This window comes from Rissa tridactyla, chromosome 1, assembly GCF_028500815.1.
Source record: "Rissa tridactyla isolate bRisTri1 chromosome 1, bRisTri1.patW.cur.20221130, whole genome shotgun sequence".
Classification (NCBI taxonomy): domain Eukaryota; kingdom Metazoa; phylum Chordata; class Aves; order Charadriiformes; family Laridae; genus Rissa; species Rissa tridactyla.
The window spans coordinates 140,127,776-140,150,317 of NC_071466.1; the positions used below are offsets into that span (position 1 = coordinate 140,127,776).

General features: G+C 39.9%; 1 protein-coding gene across 1 annotated transcript in view; it reads left to right on the forward strand.

Moving 5' to 3' along the window:
* VWF (von Willebrand factor) overlaps nt 1–22,542 on the forward strand; it is a 145,598-nt gene that overhangs the window by 74,302 nt on the left and 48,754 nt on the right. The window contains exons 28-34 of the mRNA XM_054220138.1: nt 430–1,769; nt 2,582–2,701; nt 4,943–5,086; nt 14,141–14,284; nt 15,256–15,420; nt 17,937–17,980; nt 21,976–22,153. Of these exons, the coding sequence (XP_054076113.1) occupies nt 430–1,769; nt 2,582–2,701; nt 4,943–5,086; nt 14,141–14,284; nt 15,256–15,420; nt 17,937–17,980; nt 21,976–22,153 (2,135 nt within the window). The remainder of the gene's footprint in view (nt 1–429; nt 1,770–2,581; nt 2,702–4,942; nt 5,087–14,140; nt 14,285–15,255; nt 15,421–17,936; nt 17,981–21,975; nt 22,154–22,542) is intronic.

A 22,542-nucleotide genomic window follows, 5' to 3' on the forward strand; every position in this document is an offset into this window, starting at 1 on the left:
TCCTGTTTGCCTCATGTTTTGCTTCCTTGTGAAGCAAACCAGATTTGCCACTTCAGTCCACCAGGGGCTTGTAGGTAGCCATATTGATGAAGCTCAGTGGGTTTCTAGACAGTTTCCAGACACAGATTTTTACACATTCTGCCAAAGGCTGTTATAAGGAGAGTTCACTCTGACAAATACATCATATAGTTCATCATATGTTTCCTGGATCTAAACAAAGATGCGTGAACATATAGGCTTTAGCTGTAGAATACCTTGTGGAGAGTTGTGGGGAAATGGGGTGGGGAAAATAAATAATTCACATCGGGTTTTGTTTTTGTTGTGGTTTTCAGATATTTCACTGTTTCTGTATGAACGTTCCTTTATTATATGTGAGTGACGTGTTATAAGCATTGATTTTTTTACAGTTAAATTTGGTGATTTTTGTAGTCTGTGTGAAGGGAAGAACTTAACCTGCGTAGCCTGTGAACCGGTGGAGGACACCCTAACACTGACAACACCTGTTCCAGAGGAGGACATTGAACTACCACCCAGTGAATACGCATGCAGCAAGATGATGGACTTGGCCTTCCTAATGGATGGGTCCAATAAACTGTCAGAGGAGGACTTTGAACAGCTGAAAACTTTCATAACTGGCATGATGAAGAAACTCCACATCTCCCAGAAGAAAATCCGAGTGTCAATTCTAGTGTATAGGGCTGGCCCCACAATCTATCTTGGCCTTAAAGATATCAAAACACAGTCCCAGATGAGAAAAATTGTCCAAAGCATAAAATACACAGGTGATGAAGTAGCGTCTGCTGCTGAAGTCCTTAAATATTCTGTGTTTCATGTGTTTGGAAAAGCAGAAAGGACCAATGCCGCCAGAATTGCAGTGCTATTTATAGCAAGCAAGTCTCCAGGAAAACTACGCAGCATCCTCACAGCTTTGAAGAATAGAAAAATTGCAGTAATACCTGTGGGGATTGGACCATATGTTAATGTGGAGCAAATCAGGTTCATTGAAAAGCAGTCACCAGATAATAAAGCCTTCCTAATGAACAATGTGTTAGAGCTAATGGATAATAGGGATCTCCTCATTGATCATCTATGTGATCTTGGACCTGAAGAAAGTCCTCTATCACAAGCCACGTCCCCTCCAACAGCATCCAGTGTCTTATTTCCTCCTGGGGGACTCACAGTACCACCAGCCTTTTCAGAAAGGCCCACTCGCAAAAAGCTGGACATTGCTTTTATTGTGGAAGGGTCTGAAAATGTAGGAGAGGAAAATTTCAATGTCGTCAAGAAGTTCCTTGAGAAGGTGATCACAGGAATGAATGTGGGACAGGAAGATATTCATGTTACAGTCATGCAGTATTCAGAGAGTGTCACTCTGGAGTATTCCTTTAGGGAAATACAGTCAAAGGAAAGTATTATTGAGAAGGTGAGGAGCATACCGTACCAAGGAGGGAAGGCTACCAACACTGGGAATGCCCTTGACTATATTTCCAAACACACATTTACACCAGTGAATGGGGGCAGGCAAGATGTTCCTCACTTGGTATATATGGTGTCATCCAGTCCTTCCACTGATGTTATCACACGACCTCCCAGGAGCATAAATGTTATTCCCATAGGCATAACCCCCAATGCAAATATCCAAGAGCTCAGAAAGATAAGTCAGCCTAATAACCCAATCATCTTGCATAGTTATAGCACGCTTGTTGAAGAAGCACCTGAATTAGTGCTGCAGTCGTGCTGCTCTCGTAAACTTTGGACAGAAATTCCAGGTAAAGTTGGACGTATTTTGTGTGTAATTTCCTCTTTCCTCTGTCCTGTCTCCTCTTTTTTCCCCCCTCACATCACTGAAATTTGAAGGATTCCCATACCTCATTTGGTATCTTGTTCTCTAAATGCCAAGGAAGGACCATTTATCTTCCCTGGAGGCTGAGGATGCTGCCCCAGTTCAGCAGTACTGAGCACAGACCTGCAGCCAGCCTTCTGTTGGCTCAGAAGTCCTTGGCTCCATTTGTCAATAAAGTACAGTAGCTTTCAGATGGTTGAAGGGTGACAGAAGAAAAAAATTATTCTCATCTGTCTGTTAAAATTATACTTCCTCTTTCCTGAAGAGACTTCATTGGTTTGGGGTAGGGGGGAGGAGCAGTGTTAGCGGTATTTTGTGCTTTTTGTTTGTTTTTGGGATTTTGGTGGTGGTGGTGGTTTCACTTTTTTTTTGTTTTGGTTGGTTTTGTTTTGTTTTTTCGTTTGTTTGTTCTTGGTTTGGTTTGGTGGTTTGTTTTTTTTTTTTGCTTTTTTTTTTTTTTTTTTTTTAATCCCCTGAGAGCAAAATAGCATTAGTAGAAAAGTAGGAATTGAAATACTCATGTATCCCACTGAACATAAATATCAACGCTTTCATTAAAGGGGCATCAGTTATTGTTTAAAATGGCCATTGTCCTGCTTTGTTTTCCCAAAATGCAGGTATCTCTACCCTAGATGCTTCCACCAATAGATTAGCAGATGCCACTTCTGCTTATCACATATAAATAACTTTTTTTTTCTTCTTCTTTCCCCCCCCCCCCCCCCCCCCGGCCTTTCTCAGAGTTGTGCAACAAACCAATGGATGTCATGTTTCTCCTGGATGGAAGCTCCAATATTGGAGCGTCAGAGTTTGAGGAAATGAAAAACTTCGTACGGGCATTTATTGAAAGTGCTGAGATCAGTATGTAATGTCTTTTAACTCAAACACATAAAAACATTTTCTATTCTTTTTCTTACACAGGAGAAAACAGCTTCTCAGTATAAAGGTTTTTAACTTTTATTTTTAAATGACTCATTCCAATACCTCAAAAAAGTTTATATTGGGGCAGTCAGGCTAGTAAAACTAGCTAGTAAAACTGGTTCAGGTGCAGTTCCGTTTCCTCCCAAACCAAGCTGTTCTGGTTCAGGTGAATAAAGGTTTGACAACCAATTCAGGGAACTGTGTGATGAGGAATAGCTCAGACAGCAGCTCTGATGAGCACTTCCCTTTATTCTGTACTGGGCATAAGAAGCGTGTGTGCCAAACAGCCAAAGAGGTCCCTGTCGCAGGATGGAGATTCAGCTGAACTGTTACTCTGCGGCAGAAAAGCAAAAATACATGTTTCGTTTTTGGTTCAATTCTGGATTAGGTTCAACAGACCTGAAAATAATGGTTCAAATTCAGTTCTAGTTCAAGTAAGAATGGATAATTCTGAGGGTTTTTAGTTCAGGTTTGGTCTGACTGCAAGTTTTTGGTCTTTGGAACAGGCATTTCAGGTTCTGACCAGCCCTTTTTTGGCTAACCCAGGGTGTTAGAACTGACCTTTTAAGATTTATTTCCTGACCAATGTTGGATGACAGAGGTTTTCTGGGAGTGCTAGACTCACTGAGCTTGCAGAGTATGTACTGATGGGAGGCACACCTCTAGCTAGGTCATTCAGCACAGATATTATTAATGTAACCACCCTGGCAGAATGCCGTACATCCTGCACATACACGAAGGGACCATGACATCGTGCGCCCTTGCACCAAGTCCATCCGCATAGCAGGGGCTGCACGGGATCCTGTGTTCTCCCAGTAGCATTTGCTTTAATAAACCTGGATTTTTTTGATCAGAATTGAACTGTTTCAATTCAGCATTAAACCATTTCCATGGGGCAACTCCTGTTGCTGCTGGTGTTTCCCACTGGGTTTTGACATGTTTGTATTACACCTGTGCTTCCAAAAGAGGTGATTACCAGCATTTTTACTAATTAGAGAGCTCATAGAGGAAAAGTATAGCATTTCTGTATGTCTAGAGTAACTTAGCTTTTTTTTTTTTTTTGGAGATAGTACATAGAAGACGCTGTTTCTGAAAATTGTGTACATGCATGATATAGAGAAGCAAGACAAGTGAAATAAACACAAACTAACACAAACCAAACAAATAAACCAACAGACAATTTATTTTAGCCTAGCTGTTTTCCTTGTCTTTGAAACCTGTAATAGCAAATGTTACATCATTAAGAACAAGACAATAATAACGAAGCTACGAAATGACTCCTCACTGCGGCCTTGGTTTTAAAATCTTTAAGATGACTGTGGAAAAATTATAAAGTGTAGTGAGTAGACAATCTTCAGAACAATATAGGGTGCAACGTCTGGGTACATGAAATCACAATTATTATTGACTTCATTCATAAATGTTTTACAAAGCATTGATATAGAATAGTATGCTATATACAGAAGTATCTTAAGTATACAATAGAAGTCCCTCTAAGATAATGAAGAGAGGTTCATCAGAAACCATGTATTGCCCAGTTCAATTCTGCAAGTCTGATATTAATTTACCATCTGTATCAACCCTCTGCTCATAGTTTTATTCATAGTTCTTACATAATGTATAAGCAGAACCAGGTTGTCAGAGAACAACAGAACTTGGAATTTCTCTTCATTCCCCTTTGCAGGTCATGCTCCCTGGGTGCAATATGTCCCATGCTGCAGCCTGATGCATGTCACTCAAGTGATCTATGACAGAGGGAAATTTGCATGAAATGTAGTCATCTGGGGAGCTTGGCCCATCAGAAAAAGGGGGCATCAAACTACTGCTCTTGCAAAACCATGTGCAAATCAAAAAAAACCACAATTTTAAAATGGAAAAGGAATAATGTTTGGAGATCAATAAAGTGACATTCTCCAATCATGGTCAAACTGATCTGAGGTAAAATACTGCATGCTGATTCCTGACAGAAAAGCAACTGTTTCCAACAGCACTTGCATATTTTTTCACCTGGGAATAGTTCAGTTTTGATCTTTTGATTGAAAATGCAGCTTTCACACTCTGATGGAAAATCGCTGTCTAGTTGTGCTTAATGTAAAACACAACCATAATGTATCCTTTAGATTTATTTTAAGACATTCGTATGCACTGCTTAAAATGTTTATTTTCTGCTTTCTGCTTCAGGCAATACTTCAATTCATGTGTCAGTTCTGCAGTATGCCAGGGAAAACAATCTAGAAATTTCATGGAACATGCCTCAAGAGACTGAAAAGCTTGTAGACATGGTGCGCTCAATTCAACAAAGGGAGCAAGGTCCTACCAGACTAGGTGAGTGATTATGTGGGTGTTGATGTTTAAACAAGAGGGGGAAAAAAAAAATCCAGAAATGCTAAATATAGCCTGGCCCCAATCACTGATTCATGTCAATGCTGTTGCAGTAGGACTCTTGGGTGGTTTTTTTTTTAGTTCACTCATATCTTTACTATATGTACGTTTCTTGGTAAAGGTTCAATTCTCTCTAATAAAATGTATCTGTAGGTTACTCGAGTTAGGGTTTATCTTAACGTATTTTGGAAGGAAGAGGACCTGTTTCTTTTTAGCCTTGAAGTAATTCTTGAGATTTGCATTCATCATCTTTCAAGCAAGCAAAACATAATTAAGAAGTAAAGACTTTGATCATTAACCTTTCAGCGTCAATTAGTTGATTAGACATTTAGCAGCAGAGCTGCTTATGCTAACTTCAATAGCTGCCCTCGCCAGATGTTCATTACTCTGTGCTGAGCCAGTGTAACTGATCGAGTTGAAAAATAGCTTAGCAAAACAGTAGTTATATTCTGGGTGGCTCAATTCCCTGATCCAAGTTGCTGCGCTGGTTCCACAAGGACTTGGGCTGGCACAAGGCTGGAGATGGTGCCAGGGAGCAAGGATCACCTAAGGCGGCACCTAAGCTGAAGAGTTACTTGTGAAATATCATCTCCTGTTCCAGACAACTGCATCCTGAAAAACACGTCCACTTCAATTTTCGTGTGCTAAAACATAACGCAGATTTCCCACTGGGTCTGTGGAAATTCAGTACACACACATGTATCAGTTGTAGGGTTCAGCAAAAAAAAAAATGATTCTCCTACAGCATAACTGATTTTTCACCAGATACCCTGAGAATTTTGTTCTTCTGGACTGGAACCACATTTGCTCTGGCAGCCACCTAGCATTAGGGTCCTATAAGAGTTGAGGAATACACAGATTTTTAGGGTCTTTGGCCTACTTAAGACTGTAAAGAGTTATTGGTACAGAAAAGTGAGAAATAAAACCTGACTTCCATAGTTCGCAGGAGGATTAGCCATGATTGCTTTCTCAGCCTGGAGAAATAAAAATACCAGATGGCTGATGAGACTTCTATAGGCTCGTTGTGGGATAAATTGTTACGTACAAATAGATAAGTTTCACGAAGCCTTCCATGTAATGTGTATAGTAAGCCACACTGAATTACAGGATAAACAGAGAAAACATGGCCTTTGGGAAATGAAATGGGAGAGGCAGCCACATGACATACTCGTTAGTGATTTGTTTATGTCTCATTGGAAAATGCTCAGAGACCACGATGAGGGATGTGGTATAATGAACCAAAATGGAATAGGGTAGAAGTAGTTCCTCCCAAATGAAGTAATGAAAATAAGTCACTGTGGTCCTGTCCTGCACCTTGTAATGTGTGTGAATTCGGCTGACTCCGAGTGTAGGAGACTCGGCATCCATGGGAAACGCATGGTCATTCATGTCATTCTGTCTGTGCTCGGGCCTCTGGAAACACAGAGGCTGCTTAAAAAGTCTAGATGGCTCAGTCTGGATGTTGCAGTTCCCTTGGTACCTTTAAAAACCTTTTCTAGCCTATGGAGGGCTTGATCAGGATTTACCTATAAAAATATTGTTACCACCAGACCAGCACTGTTTCTTCCCATTTGTGCTGGCGCTTCCCTATGGTAGAAACACGATGCTGTGTAATCCTTATTCAATATTTGCTGATCCAAATCATCCTATTTTGGTCAAAAAAAGCTATATGTGCAGAGAGCACCTGTGGGCTCTGTTGCCATTGCTACAGAAGTCTTACTGCAGAAAGTGTTCCCTTTTCTGATTCACTTAACCATAAGGAAACTCTAGGAGAGGGATACAGTTTATTCATAAGACATCATGAAAAACTAGAGTATTTGAGGGCATAGGCAGAAGAAAAAAGAGCAGCCTATACCACAATGCTTTCCCATGATAATGCAATATGATAACATCAGGCAAATTTTGGCTCAAGTAACCTATTGAGAAGAAGCTCTGGGGATGTTCAGACATCATGAAATCGTGTACAGCTTTACACAAGAAATCACTGAAAACAAAAAAAAAGAAAACTAACTACGGTCAAGAGCTCACTATATAAGCCTTCATTCATCTAAAAGAGTGATCTCTGCAAGAGAACTGAGAATCACATAAACATGCCTCAGTTCAGCATTCATGGATATTTAGGAGAGTCATAGGGAGCACATTGAGCAATCCCTCCAGTAAATACTGCTTAACACTTTATAAAGACATGATTTTGCTTGCTCTTATACCTTTACTAAAAGTAGCTCATTTAGGCTGATGTTTTCCATGCCCGCTGCCTGCCTCACACTTGAAATTTGGAGGAAGTACGATATGTGTGGCTCAACTATATTAAAAGCATTATTAGGGAAAGAAATGTGTGGTGTCTCCCCCCCCCCCAATTTAGGAAAAAAATCTTAAATATTTTTTGCTGAAACTTTCTATAATTATTAGCGTAATTGAATAGCAGCATTCAGCTTTGCCTGTCATGATTAAGAAGGCATAAATGTTTCCTTTCTAACCGTCCACTGTGGTTTGGGAGGCAAAGGCCCACCAGAGCACTCTTGATTTAGATCTCTGTCCTGAGTGATGTGGTCTATGCAGAATTTTCAAAATCTCGCCCCCCATCACCCACACATGGCCATGGTCTTGTCAGCAGCTGCCTGATCTAAGGGCTCCCAGCCACTGAAAGACAGAGGTCGTCTTCACTTGTTCCCCCGCTACTCTTTCTGAATTGGTGGTGAAAGCTCCTTTCTGAAGCCAGCTTTGGGTGCCTACTAGTCTTTTCCATGAGCTATTTTAATTCACTGTCCTGGCGGGTTTTTTGTTTGCTTGCTTGGTTTTTTTAGTTAATGTCTTATAAGGTTTGTGAGTTGAATGTGGTCCTGGTGGAGCCCAGGGTCATCAGAACCCCTTGGTGGTAAGAGAAATGCCGGATTTGTGACCTGCAGAGCCAGGAAAGCAGAGGAGAGGGTCTGGGGCCTTGTAGCCTGCTCCTTTCAGTGGTGGTGGGCTGTTGGACTGACAGATCCATGCTGTTCATGAAAAGTTCAGCCATTCTGTTAACTGGCACATTTTAGTGCCAGAATATCGATGTGCTAAGTATTGACAGAGATCGATTAAAACATCCGTCTGTAGGATCAGTTTGCAATAGCTAATTTGTTTCAAAATTAAAATAATCTGCTATTTTCAGTTTAAAAAAATCCACAATTCAATGTTAAGACCCTAAATTTAGATAAAAAGACCAGCTTCAGGATTATCATCATAGAGGGCTGTTCCTGATTAGACAAATCCTTGGTTAAATAGATGCAATCTAGACTATCCGCAGTCCAGATAGCATTGGTTTTTTTTCTGTACCACTTCAAGTGCTGAGGAGCCATTTCTTTTTTGCTTCTTTCCCAGGCAGCTTTCAGTACTTGTGAGTGATTAAGACCTCTTCTAGTACTTTTTCTTTTTTGGTCGAGATGTTGCAGAAGTGTTAGCGAAACCACTGAGGCCACTTAAGGCACTGATTCACAAGTTCCCGGCAGGAACCTCTGCCTAACCGGAATCCCCTGTCTGTCACAACTCCACAGACCCTCATGGGGGCTTTACATTTTATTCCTCATTTCAGGCAAAATTAAAGAAAATAATTGCAAAGGTTGCTTTTAAGCAGTTTCTGCTTTCCCTGAGGCACCCACCAAACCATTAAATGTCTGTGCGTTGGTTTATTTTCCTGTAGATTGGCTTATTCTGGGATGAATCTTTTTTATTTCTTGGATGTATTTCAGATGTTTCTAGGGCACCTTGTGCTCTTTCAGTTCATTCCATGATGTTCATAATTGCTCCCAATCTGATATCTGTGATTCAGATTAGCATGCCTTTTGACACATTTTTCCTCCTTTATCCAAATCATTAATGAAATTATTCAATAAGGCAGAATCTAGTGTAATTCCCTGTAGATCCCCGTAAACACCTCCAGCCCTGCTCAACAGATTCTCTTTTGTCCTTAAAGCTTGCTTATGTCCATTTAATCAGCTTTCAGTCCTTGCAGGAACCTCTATGTGAACTATTCTGAATTATTACTTCAGAATGCAAGTCTGGCTTGGATGTGCATCAAATGATTTTAAAAAAAAAAATAATTAAATTATTCAGCTAATTAGCCCTTATTGAATAGTTTTGTCCAAAGCAACCAGAAAAAGGTCTTACAAAGCCTTTTCTGACTGTCAGAAATTCAGCATCAAATGTTCATAGTCTTAGCTGAGAGAAGACTGTGCAGTGATGCCATCCCTTCTCCATCTGCCCCCGCCTCCCCCCCTCTCTGTAGGATATCTTCTGTTGGCTTTGCTCTAATGATTATTCAAAACAACTTTTGTTTTGTACTCTATAGTGTAGTTGGGAGTGTATCAGCACTGAAAGGTGGGGAGAAGGTGCTGTGCTGTGGTGGCAGCCTTTGGAATGACTGACCTGCCCTTTCTAAAGCAGTCCCATTAGATCAATGTGGGGTTTTGGGGTTGTTTTTTTGTTTTTTTTTTTTTTTTGTTTGTTTGTTTGTTTTCTTTTTATTTATTTGCATTTTTTCCCTGGATGTTTTTCCTGATGACTAACAATCACGCCCTGCTGACTGAGATGAAAAGCTGCTGGGGGCTCAGTGCTCCTGCAAGCTAGGCCTTTTTGTTCAGTTATTCAGATAAATGTTTAGATGCTCAAATTTGGGAAGGGTGTGTGTGTGTGCATGTGTAAAATTAATTGTGTCTGTTATGCCTATCAGGACCAGCATAAGTGTAACGTGTCAGGAGGCAGTAGGAGAAGAGGGGGCAGGAGGTCAGGGACAGACGACCAGACACGCATTCCTCATCACGTCCACTGCCTTTGGGAGCAGATATTTTTATTGTGTGTCATGTTGCTCTCAGCAATGTTATTCTGCTGTATGCAGTGAAGGCTTTTGGCTTTGAGACTTCCATCTTGATTTCTCATGGGTTGTGTGTCCAATGCCTAAAATACATGTGAGTATAGAAGTCATTCTGCTTCCAAAGCCCATTTGTTGCCTTTTTCCTTTTTTTTTTTTTTTTTTTTGATGGTGCATTGTGTATGTGAGATACAGAAACCTTTTGTAACCATAATACATGAGACTAACATAGTTTACTCCTATGTTCAGTATGCGGGAACATGTTGCCTGCTAGTCCGGACTTGGGGTCACATGCACACACAGTGAAAATCCTTAAAAACATGTAACCCTTAAAGCCCATAGCAAACCTCCCATTCACTTCACTGGGGCTTATATGATAACCCTTGTCAACACTAGCAAATGATGTTTTGGCCACTGTCAGGTTTGCTTTAAAGACAAAAAAATTGTTTTGTTGTTTTACGGAGCAGGATTTAGGGTATTTTCTATTAGCATTTGTTTTCCTCTAGGGTCCATCACTGAAAAAAAATAAAAATCTGATGGTGTGTTCCCACACAGCTTGAGAGATTTAAGAGCTAGGTACAACAGAAGGGCCCAGCTCCCTGAGACCTCAGTGCTGCACACTTGCACTGCCTTCCCTTCTGCGGGGAGGGGTGTGCATTGGGCCTTCTGCAAGCTGAGAGAAAGGCCAAAATGGCTGAAAACAACGCACTTTTTTTTTTTTTTTTTTTTTTTTTTTTTTTGGAACGGCTATTTTTCAGACATGGTGAGTTGCCCGAGGCATCTGGCTGGGTGGGCAGCAGTGCTGGCTGCAGGGGACTGGGAGGGCATGCCCAGCTGGTGGCACACCTGGAGGAGAGGACCATTCCTTCTGCCAGCAGCTCGCAACGGCGCTAACGCAGCCAGAAATGCGTTTGCAATGTAGGTAGACATGTCAGAGCTGAAGGGGTGTACAAGACACAAGGTGGTCTCATAAAGGCTGAAGCCCATGTGGCTCAGACCTGGTCATTTTAAGGCTAGTTTAATTATGACCAAGATGCTGTGCCCTGTTTCCAGTTTTAATAGAGCTTGGTGATATTTATTTCAGCATAAACATTTTAAATTTCTTTTACTGGTATGAAAATGGCAGATTACTGTTATGTTGCAGTCTGGTGGTAAGAAAATGTTCAGGTTGATTGGTTTATTCGTAGTCAATATTTTTTATTGTGGCCTCTGAGGAGTTTTGTATTACCCTCCCTGGTGAGATGTAGAAACAAACAGCTGAGAAGTGACAGCTTCCAGCTTGGAATGGTGACTTTCTGAATCCCTCCAGCAGGGCAAAAGTGTTCGTTTGATCATGTCTTCAGACACCTGGCTCTTTTCTCTAGAGCTGGCTTCAAAATAAGGGGAGAAATCCAGATTTTTCAGTACACTAAAACAAATTTTCCATGCGTTAAATTGAGTAATTGTTTTTTGGGGATTTTGAAATAGTCCCTGGTTCTATTACAATGGAAGTTGATTTCTTTATTAGAAATTATGAAAATAATGGATTTTCCAGTTTACAGATATGTATGGAGGTTGCTAAAAATTTTCAGAATTAATGGGGAAAGAAAAATGGAGCTGGAGCAGCTGGTGACCACACCAACCACACAAAAGTCGATGGGTCATTAAAAAAAGACAAACATAGAAATTCCAAGTACTTTTCAAAAATGAATGAAAAATCGTTTGTGATTCTTACTGTGCAAAAGTTTAAGCTAAAATATTTGGAGGTTAAAACGTGAAATACTTTTTTAGTAATTATTTATAGGACAAACGGGAAATGAGTTAGTTTTCTGGCACAGTGACCATCCTGAAGCAATCTCAGGGATTGGAATATAGTCATATTAATTTTCTGTATTTTGTTTTATCCCTTAGTTATTTATAGGTAACATGCTATTCTGCATCTAACATCTACCTCCACAGATATACAGAGTAACTACTGGAAAGCAAAACCATTTGTAGCAATGATTGTGAGACAGCTGTACAAGGACATGAGTTAATACCTGGGGTTAGTTAATTTTTCTGGTCAGGAATAGTAGTTTGTGAAATGGAATTGCCATCACCCAACTAACAATGATTTGATAAATATTTTGTTGCAAGTAGAAAAACATTCAAAACTTTGAGGTTTTCACTGAACAAAAACACTAAGGCGTTTTCGTTTCCTATATAAAATATGACTTGGAATTAAAATGGGAATGAAAATCAAATGACTAGAACAGAACGAATCTACGCAGTTGGAAGAATTAAATAAAAGATAATCATTATATAGCGAGATCATAATCATTATATACTTTCTGATCTCGGCTGACATTTCCAAAAAGCATTTTGATTTGAACAAGCACACAGCTTTCCATTTGAAAACTATTCCTTGGAAAAATACGTAACCCTTTCTAGACAGGAGATTGCTAGTGAAGGTAAATGGTGCATGATGGATGGAAGCTTATCGGAGGAGAAGCTGATGTGGATCCTATTCCTGCGATAGGTCTGACAGGGCCTGCTAGCAGTTCCTGGTGGGTCTCAGCTCTTTAGGTGTGGACATCTGTGTGGAGAGATGATGCATGAAGATGAGGCAAAGGCTCTGGGGAGGAAACAGTGATAATGTGCTAACGGGGAAGAAGAGGACTCTGGATAAGGTGGGAAGGGGGTACAAGACTGTCATTCAGGGTCTATAAGGTATATAAGACAGCAGGAAAGGATGGGGAAGCCATGGTAATTGAGAAGGGAATGTCACTTCCAAACCAGTACTGTGGCAAAGGAGACGTTTAGGCTTTTTTTCAGATACCTATTCTGGGCTAGATTCTTCCAAGGCATAAATTCTTCCTGAAAGCTTAATTAAAGCCTTGTAGAATATCCAATTGCTGTAGCCACGTTATCAATAGTCGATGTGCTGTCAATAGTGCTTCCTAGAGGTGGTCCATGCTTGCAGCAGCTTGGGAAAAGGTTCTTTGTTTTTTGCCATTGAAAAGGGGTGAGTGACATGATGAAAGAAGACATGAAGTGCAAAATGTTCAGATGTGCTAAGGTATTTTGGCAGTGTGCTGGTGAATTATCTACGATCTGACTTCCAGTGTTTTACAAATGTGTTTAGTGTTTAAAATTATTTAGTGAATTCCTCGGGCAAACAGATTTCTGCTCCACAGTCCTTGCAGGTTACTCAGAGGAACTAGTTTTTCAGGTATTTGTTATTCACTGTTCACTGTTTGCCCTGAATGTCACATCAGTCACACGGTATCATTGCTACTTCCTGACCTGATAACTTCCAAGTCCAAAGGAGGTTTTAAGAAAGCTCCCTATCATGATTCCCGGTGTAAATATTTGTGCAAATACATACCCAAATACAAGTAATAGCAAAGTGCTCTCTTGCTGAGGTCATAATTTTGAACAAAAATTTGCCCGAGTGTTCATAAATGTTAAATGTAAGGGCAGCAGCTACCCACTTAGGCAAATTTGTGATTTGAGCTATGGTAGAATTTCTTCATGTGTTTTGTGGGGTTTGATGGGTTTTGTTTGTTGTTGGGTTTTTTTGTTTGTTTGTTTGTTTTAATATGGATCACCCAGTTATAGTACGGGTTAGTCTGAGTCTAGATTTCAGAGACGTTGCTGGTAGTAGGGAGGCAAGATACCTTTTCGCACCCATAGAAAAAGTTGACCAAATTAGGGAAGGACTAGATCCTTTCTGGGAGCTGAGCAACTTGTGTGTACAATTCAGTGGTGTGAAGTTGAAGATCAGATAGCCACTGGATGTCACTGTTGTTCTGCAATTGAGAAATAAATACATTTTCTTCTACAATATCTTCTTTCCTTTTGTGTAACCAGTAGTAATACGTTGGAAAAGGTAACTACTAAAGTGAGGAGCATAACTTTATCCCAATGTCTAAGGAAAAGTGGTAAAATTCCCATTACTTCGGAGACTGGGGAGCTGAGGCTGGTCTTCCTGTGTTGAGGGGCATTAATAGTATTGGTAGGTTCTTAGTAGCTGAGACCTTTCGTGTGGCAGCAATAAAGCAGACATTAAAAGTTCTTTAAGAAGAAGTATTTTCCATAACTGTATAACCTACTAACATAAAGCAAGACTTAGTTTTAAAGCCTTCCATGAGTTTTCTATCATAGCTTTCATTTATCTGTTCATTTCTTCTTAGGAAAAGCCATTGATTTCATAGTTCAGAACGCAATGTCGGAATCCCATGGAGGGAGGCCCAGCGCATCCAAGATTGCGATAGTCATCGTGTCGGGGAGATCAGAAGACAGTGTGGAGGCGGCTGCACTTTCTGCAAGGATGAACAGTAAATCTTGTTTTGCTGTCATTATTTTTAAGCAGATTTGTTGCTTTTTAAGTAATGCACTAGAACAAAGGATGAAAAATTAAGGCACTGGTATGTTCACAGAAGTTCATTGGTATGGACTTACTGTGCGTAATGTTCTGGTAAGAAACAGGCCTGAACAAAACCTGCCTAATGAAGATGCTTCTGAATTACTGGTAAATTCAGGACCAACCTACACTTTAAGCTGAACAGCTTCCATAGGCTTCACAAATTAGTGGCATTTAGTTTTCCCAATTCCTGTGAATAGACAAGGATGACAGAAATGTGACCTAGTGCTATACATTCAATACTGTTGCAGTACAGTGAATCTTGAAAGGTTCACTGCAATAATAATAAACAGGCAGAACATTTGATCAGATTCTGCACTGACCTATGCAGGAATATACTTTGGTATCAATGTGTGCTGCATTATATTTTTTCTTTTCTGTCTGTAGTCTCTATACCTCAGCTTCCTCAGGTGTTCAACTGAGGAACAGTGACTTCCTTTGTAGGTTGCTTTGGGAGCTATTGAATAAGGCATGAACTAAATAACAACTATTATCTTTTAATTAAATGACTTGAAAATAGTCCAGTTGCCCTGTAACTGAAGAAAAAACCCAACATATTGAGTTTTTTTTACATTTGAAAAAAAGTGAAGATGTTGTCATTAAGTCTGCAGCTGCGTTTGTTGACCATGCATGATCTTATTATACTTGGGACTAATAGAGCTCATCTAAGCTAACACTGTGATTAGAGCATTGCCATTTCTGCCCGTAATTGCCTTTAGCAATTAAATGTGGAAGGAGTGATGCAAGTAAAACATGAAAATTAACTGTTGGGAAAAAAACTTTTCCCAATTCTTTTTTTTTAAGAAGCAAATGAAAAAATATGACAACAAAGACCTCCTTCTCCTGTTCATTGCCCATTTAAAACCCTTTCTTCTCTTTTCCTAGGGGTATCCCTGTTTCCAATTGGAGTTGGGAACAGATATGATGAAGAGCAACTAAAGACTTTGACTGGGCCATCAGCTGCTAGCAGAATCATGAAGCTTCAGAATTTTGAAGACTTATCCACTATGATCACACTGAATAGTGAATTTATCAAAAAAGTGTGCATGGGTAAGTACAATATAGTTGTAGCCTCATAAGTGGAGCAAACCCCCCAAATTGAAATAGAATAGAATCATAGAATGCATTGGGTTGGAAGGGACCTTTAAAGGTCATCTAGTCCAACCCCCCTGCAGTGAGCAGGGACATCTTTAACTAGATCAGATTGCTCAGAGCCTCATCAAGTCTGGCCTTGAATGTCTCCAGGGATGGGGCCTCCACCACCTCTCTGGGCAACCTGTTCCAGTGTCTCACCACCCTCATTGTAAAGAACTTCTTCCTCATGTCTAATCTAAACCTGCCCTGCTCTAGTTTTTTTTTTCCATTTGGCAATGGTTTTACTTTTCCCAACGCCAAAACCAGAATGATTTTTCTTGATTTGAAAAGTCAGCCCAATGCTCGTTTGTTAGTTTTTCACCAAGAGTCATCACAAATGCTAACCTAGACCACCACCATCACAAAATCTGAGCCCTTTCAGCATGTAGCCAACTGTTATTCTAATTAACCGACTTTCAGCAAAATTTCTAAACCTACTTAGGCCTGAACTTTCAAGATATCATCTTAATAATAGGGGCTCATCATTAACTGAAGGACACCAGGAAAGCTCAAACTGTCATGAATGGGGGCATGCTTCAGAAATGGTACAAGTTAATTGAGAGTAAAGATTTCAAGTTACATATTTTTCTGCACAGACCTAAGCACGGTTATGTGAATATGTACACAGAATTCAGCCAAAGTGTAAGGGGAAAAAAAAAATATTAAGCAAGAATTAACTTTTCCAGGAAAAAAAATACTGGGGAAAAAAGTGTAAAATATATTAATGAAACATTCATTTATTTGTCAATAGCAATGCCCCCCGTCTAAGAAAACTCACTGCAACTCCGGACAGTATTTTACTTCTTTTGCCTCCTTGATCTGTGTGATATAGATACTTATTACTCACACTGTTGTTGTTATTTCTATTACAATAGTATCTACATGTTCTCTCCACAAACCCCTGTCTCATCATGTTAGTCATTGCACGGGTTTTTACCAGCTTTACGAGGGCTTAGTTATGTCTCCATTAAAATAAGTGGACTTTTTTGCAGAGCCAAGTACCACTAAGAATGAGGAAGTTGCAGAATGTGCACAGTCCAGCTTAGAGATATCCGATCAGTCTCCACTGGGATCACTTCTGGCATTTTAAAATCTCTCCAGAGCATCAAACAGCTGCCATTTTCTAGATTTAAACAGCTGCCATTTTCTTTCTTTTCTTTTAAAATAAGCTTTTAAAGATGCATTTCCTTTCCTCACACTGTAAAATATGTGATTTTCTTGCCCTAAATTACATTGATCCAAGATATAGGATGGGGAGCAGGAATTTGAAACCAGCAACTATTTTCTTATTGCAATCTGTGCTATAACCTCTTGGTACTGGAGGTGAAACCTTTGCATTTTTATGAAAGGTTTTCCAACAGAAAAAAGTGTATGCTCAAAAACTCAAGTGATAGGTATCTTATATTAGACACCTACATCTGAAAAATTTAGCTCTCCCTTTTGCCAATGGTAAAGCCTTTGCTATAGGGTGGGAAACTATCTTCTTATTTTGTGTATTTTGTTTTGTTTTATTTAAGTTTCTTACAATCTGTAAAGTATAATTTTCCCCTCCAGACTCATACAGTTGGATTTCTTGTACGGAGGGAGTCTTACTTTATGTATGGAAAAGGACCAAAACCAATACTATTAAAAAGGTTTAAAAGATTTCCTAAATGCTTTCAAAATACACTACTTGTCCTGGAAAAGACAGACCATATAGCCTATATATGCTAGCAGTATTGTATTATATAAAGAGTTTGCTAGTCAATGTTTTAATTTCCTAGACACGTGCTTATCACACTGTCATACCATAGTACTTACATGAAATTACTTTCCATATATCTTTAGGTGTGTTATGAGAGCACATTGATGTAGAAAATGCAATTCAGTGGATGCCTTGTTTTTGCAGCTATTTTCATACTTATGCTAGTTGCTGACAAATCTTACCTTAAGGTTATTTGCTGTATTTGTCTTTCTGCGTTTAATAAATGTGTGTATGCATGGGTGCGTAAATTCTCATTAACTGCTAATTACCAGAAATATTCTCAATTCATCGCAAGATTCAGAAGTAGGGCTGGAACCTGCCTCACAGCTAAAGCCATGATCCTTTAAGTACCATCTGGGCAGAGCTGTATGTCAGTACAAGGAGTGCTGTAGAATTACAGCTTACTGGTTGCCCACAGGGTATTTTGGGACCAACATCATTGCAGAAGTCAGGTAATGCTAGCAGTAACAAAGTTTATGCGTTCTTTGACTGACTCTTGTACACTTTGGACAAATGCCTGCAGTCTTCAGGTAGGGATTCTCACATTCTAGCACCAAAAAAAAAAAAAAAAAACCCTTCTTACCTCCTAAATCACATTTTTAAGTAAGCAATCTGTATTTTGGTGACCACCACTTAAAATGCTGGATAAGGGAGGGAGATGGCTAAAAGATGTCTGTTTCTCTTTCAGACCCTGTCAGAGAATGTATAGATGAGGATGGAAACAAAAAGAAAGTAAGTGTATTGCCTGAGTCATCCATTTGGATTTCAACCTACACAATTCATGCAGGACCATGGATACCCTCTTAGATAATCTGAAACAAAAAGTGTTGGACAATATTAAGAATTATTTTGGAGGAGAAAAATGTTGGCTTTTGAACTGGTGGGATAACTTTGCACACATAGGAGACTCCCTCTAATGACACCTGATCTTGCAGTGTGTTGAATGCTATTGAAGGCAATGTAGTGCCAAAACTTGTGACCGTGTGTGTCTTCCCTGACAAAGAAAAGTGTCTCCATGTCCTGATGAAAGAACTTCTGGCAAAGCTGGACATGGCCAGAGTAAAGGTAAAAGCATAGGAGGAGGCAACGTCATTGTCCAGACCCTCTCCTTCTGCTAAAAATACAAGTACCTTGTCCCTATGAAAATTTTATAGGAAGGTAATTATTGTGTGATAGTCATCTCTCTAGGGAAAACCATCTCAAGTAAAGAAATCAAAGTTCTTAGTTTTTGCAGAAAAGCTTTTATTAATCCTGAGAAAATGCTCAGATATATTAGTAAACCTGTCTGATCTCTCAAAAGTGATCCGGTCTAAGAAAGGAATGATGTAGATGTTATAAATGGTTCAGTTCCTTCATCTCAGGTGAAATGCTGAGGTTTTTGAGTGTATATGATACTTCACGCATTTAAAAATATTAGCATAAGCTTGTTGCGTGTTTTCTAGTAGGGGTCAGTTATGAGTTCTACCCTAGGATTTAGCTTGAATTTCCACTACATTAAAAATATTCTTTTGCTTTTTCCCTTGTGAAGACATGACTGTAAGGAAGGATGTGGCTGATAAAGAAACTCTTATGAATTCTCTAGACATAGGAAATATATGTGGATCAAAGCTGCTTTACATGGTTGGCCTTGGCCAGCTGGTCAGGGCACAGAAAGACTTTAGCTAGGTCAGACACTACGTATAAGCTGGTGGCTTTGAGGTTGGCCTCTGGGGTAATAGAAGCAGACACAGCTACATGTAGATAAGTGCTGGGAAGCCTCAACTTGAATTTCAGACAAGTCAAGTTTCATTTTTTTGGTGGTAAACTTAAAGCACAATTTCTGTTCTGGCTAAAATGCTTTTGGAAGAAAAGAGGCCAGGCTCCAGTCTGTATTAAAAATGAACCACATTTTCAAATTTAGGTGGATTTTGTGTTATCTCTTCTCTCAGCCAGAAAAAATGGGTTTAGAAGGCGCTGCCAACATGGTAGCCATTACCTTTTGCAGCAGGCTGTTGAGCATCCTGTCGTGCCTACAGGACACCATGGAAATGTCCTGCCTCTGGTGTTGAGCACCCACCCTCTGAATTCCTCTGCTGACTCACGGTCAGTAATGTGCCATCGTCGGCCTGTTACCCTTTTCCAGCATAGTCCACAAATCCACAGGGATGAAGAATCAAGGCTCTTTCCTAATTCATAAAACACAGGCTCTTATATCGGTTCCATAATATTTTAGGCGTTACTCAGAGTTACAGCAGGAGGCTCAGTTCCCCAAGCGGGATGTCTGTCATGCACCTGGAGATTGTGGGAACTGATCTCTTGCAGTTTGCAAGGAAATCAGAGTTCTCAGGATCAAAAAACTCAGACTAAATCCTGTCTAATATCAGGAGTGATGTGACTCGTTACTTTTTTTTGTTTGTTTGTTTTGTTATTACTTCTACCCTGGAAATGACTGTTGAAGGAAGATTCATGGCTAAGGTTAGTAGCACAAGGACAGAAGATCAAATCTGCTAGGTCAGGCCAAAAATCCATCCAACACCCTGCATTATGTGTCCAAAAACAGACGTCAGGGAAGAGTGTAAGTAAGCATATATGATCCTTCCCTGAACTTTCCTGGCCTTTAATAATTTGTGACTCAGGGACACCCTGAGCTGCGAGTGGCATCTGTTTTGTTTCATAGTGCTCAATAGTTTTCTCTTCCGTGAATTTGTTCAGTCACTCTTTGAATCCAAGTAAGTTTTTTAGTTACTGAACATATCCAGTGGCTAAAGTATCATATCCAGTAACTAAATTAAAAGGTGCCAGCTGGTGAACCTGGTTGAGGTGCATGGCTCTCTCTCCTGCAGATGCACAGTAAGAGGAAGAGTGTGCAAGTCCAGGTCCATAGGTTCAGAGCTCCCTTAGAGAGGAAGTCTGAGGCTTCCTCCGGTGTGCTGGCAGGCTCATCGGTTTCAGCAGACTTATCCTTCATGATTTAGAAACCTCTGCTTTTGCTTTCCTTTCTGTCTTATTCTTACTCCTACGATTTCATATCAATTGGGATTTAGGCTTTCTTTGTCTTCAGAGTCCCTGCGTTTTCCTTTGCATGGGGATTCTTGGCTTTGTTTGGATCATTCAATTGATTTTTTTGTTTTAATGTGCTGTGCTTTTCTTGTCAAGCTCTTAGATGTTTTCCAATAGATGTCCTGTTAAGGAGTGAAATAAAAAAGTTAAATATGCATGGAAGCTAAAGGGTCCTTTGCCAGACTTGCACAGCTGTATATGTACCCTTCCAGGTGCTCTACTTTCAGTAGGAGAGACAACTGTAACTAAAAAACATTCAATTTCTTCCTAAATATTTTTTCCATACTCAAAGCTCCTCATATTACTGTTTCACAGCTTCCTCTAGGCTCACAAACCTGAAAAGATTTAAGTCACTTTCAGGACAAGTTCCCTTCTCCTGTCCCAAAACATACAAAGCAGTATCTAACTTGTAAATTAAAGCAGTAAATTAACTCTTATTTAATATGTAAATTTTTATGGCTGCAAATCTGGCAGTTCTCATTTAGACTTGACAGTATCACTTAGCTCAGAGATACAGAGCAGTACTTTTACATCACTATTCTTAGTTTGCACGCTAGTGCCAAAAAATAGTCTGTGAATGATGCTGTGGTTACCTAGACATTTTGCCACTTTGTTCTTCTCTTTCATGGGAATGATGGGTAAGCTGGAAAGGAGAGGATGGGAGATGACCTTGCCCAATAGCAATTATCTTCTTCCCCGCATGTTTCTGCTTGTGAATATCAAGACATGTTGCCCAGTTCATAGAACCACTGTCGCACTTGTTACTAGTGCTTCTGGACTCACGTCTGTAGAGATGGGTCTGGAAAGGGCTGTTTCCCATATTTGGGGATATTCTTGGGAACGCAGACCTCAGGGGTGAACACTCTGTTTTGAAATTCATTGAGCCTATTTATTGACTTCAGAGCTCTGCAGGATCGGGGCCAGAGAGCTCAGCTTTTTGCAGATAGGAATCTTTGAGATATTCCAGATTATGACCACATCTATTTCTTGGTCATTTAGTAGTATGTAATCCCGGCGCCTTAAAATTTAGACTGTCCTTTAGAAAATGAGAATATAGTTTATATTTTATTTTTAGTTTTACAAAACCACTGTGTACGTCTAATAACATTAATCTGGTAAAGGAACAATTTCCTTTCAGGAAGGGAGGAACTGTTTTAAAGTTTTGGAGTAATGGATAAAATAACCAGAGTATTCCACGCCTTTCCAGCTTGGAACAAATATTGTTAATTCCTGCTGTGCCATGACCATCTGTGCACAGAGCTTTTTCTAAAATAATTTTATGGCTTATGAAAACTTAAGGCTTTGACATTTAAAGAAAAGCTAAGGGGAATTCTTTATTGACTATGCTATTCATGCATGCTGTAGGATGGCTGAGCTAACAATAGATGGAGTACCAGATAACTTCATTCTGCTGTAACAAAACATCTCCTATTCGAGACCATTATCTTTTGCTTGGAACTTCACAGTCTGTTTCTCACAGTGTTGCTAATTTAAACTTTCTCATCCTCATGAAGTCCTTAATATACTGCATTCTATTATTTAATTATCCAAGGCTAATTTGAGCGGCCCTGCTGTCAGTGTCACTTCACTTGCTAGCTGTAGGAGCGTGGCAGCAGCCAAGTTTTGCATTTTTCTCCTCTCCGCCCATGTTCTTCTCAATTGTTACATATCCATGTCTCCCTATCTAGCCTGGTGACAAATGGACATTACCGGACCAGTGCCACACTGTGACATGCTTTCCTGGAGATTACACAGTTCTGGAGAGTCACCAAATTAACTGTGAGAGGATGCCAAAACCAGTATGTCACAGCAATCTTCCTGCTGTTAAGATTGAAGAAACTTGTGGCTGCCGATGGATGTGTCCCTGTGAGTATTTATCTTTGCATGTGTGGCCTTCCTCCCCATCACTTGAAATGTTTGTCAGAAACGTAGTGCTGGATGGAGCTGCTCAGTCATTGCACACATCAAAGATGACCGAGGTGGGAGGAATTAACGTTGTATTCGGCTTAAATAAACAGCGAAGTGTGTGTATCTCACTGATGCCTGGAATGTGTGATGCAAGTTCAGGGCCACTGCAAGCTTATTTTTTACATTAGTGTAGCTACATTGCTGTGTCAGAGAATCTCACACTCCATTTCCAGAGCCGTGTGAAGTGGGAAGGAGAGTGTGTGGAAGAAAACAGAAATTTAGCACAGCACGATATACGCAATGTATTGTTGGTCCAACTCTAGGCTTGAGGGTTTGGCCTGACCTCA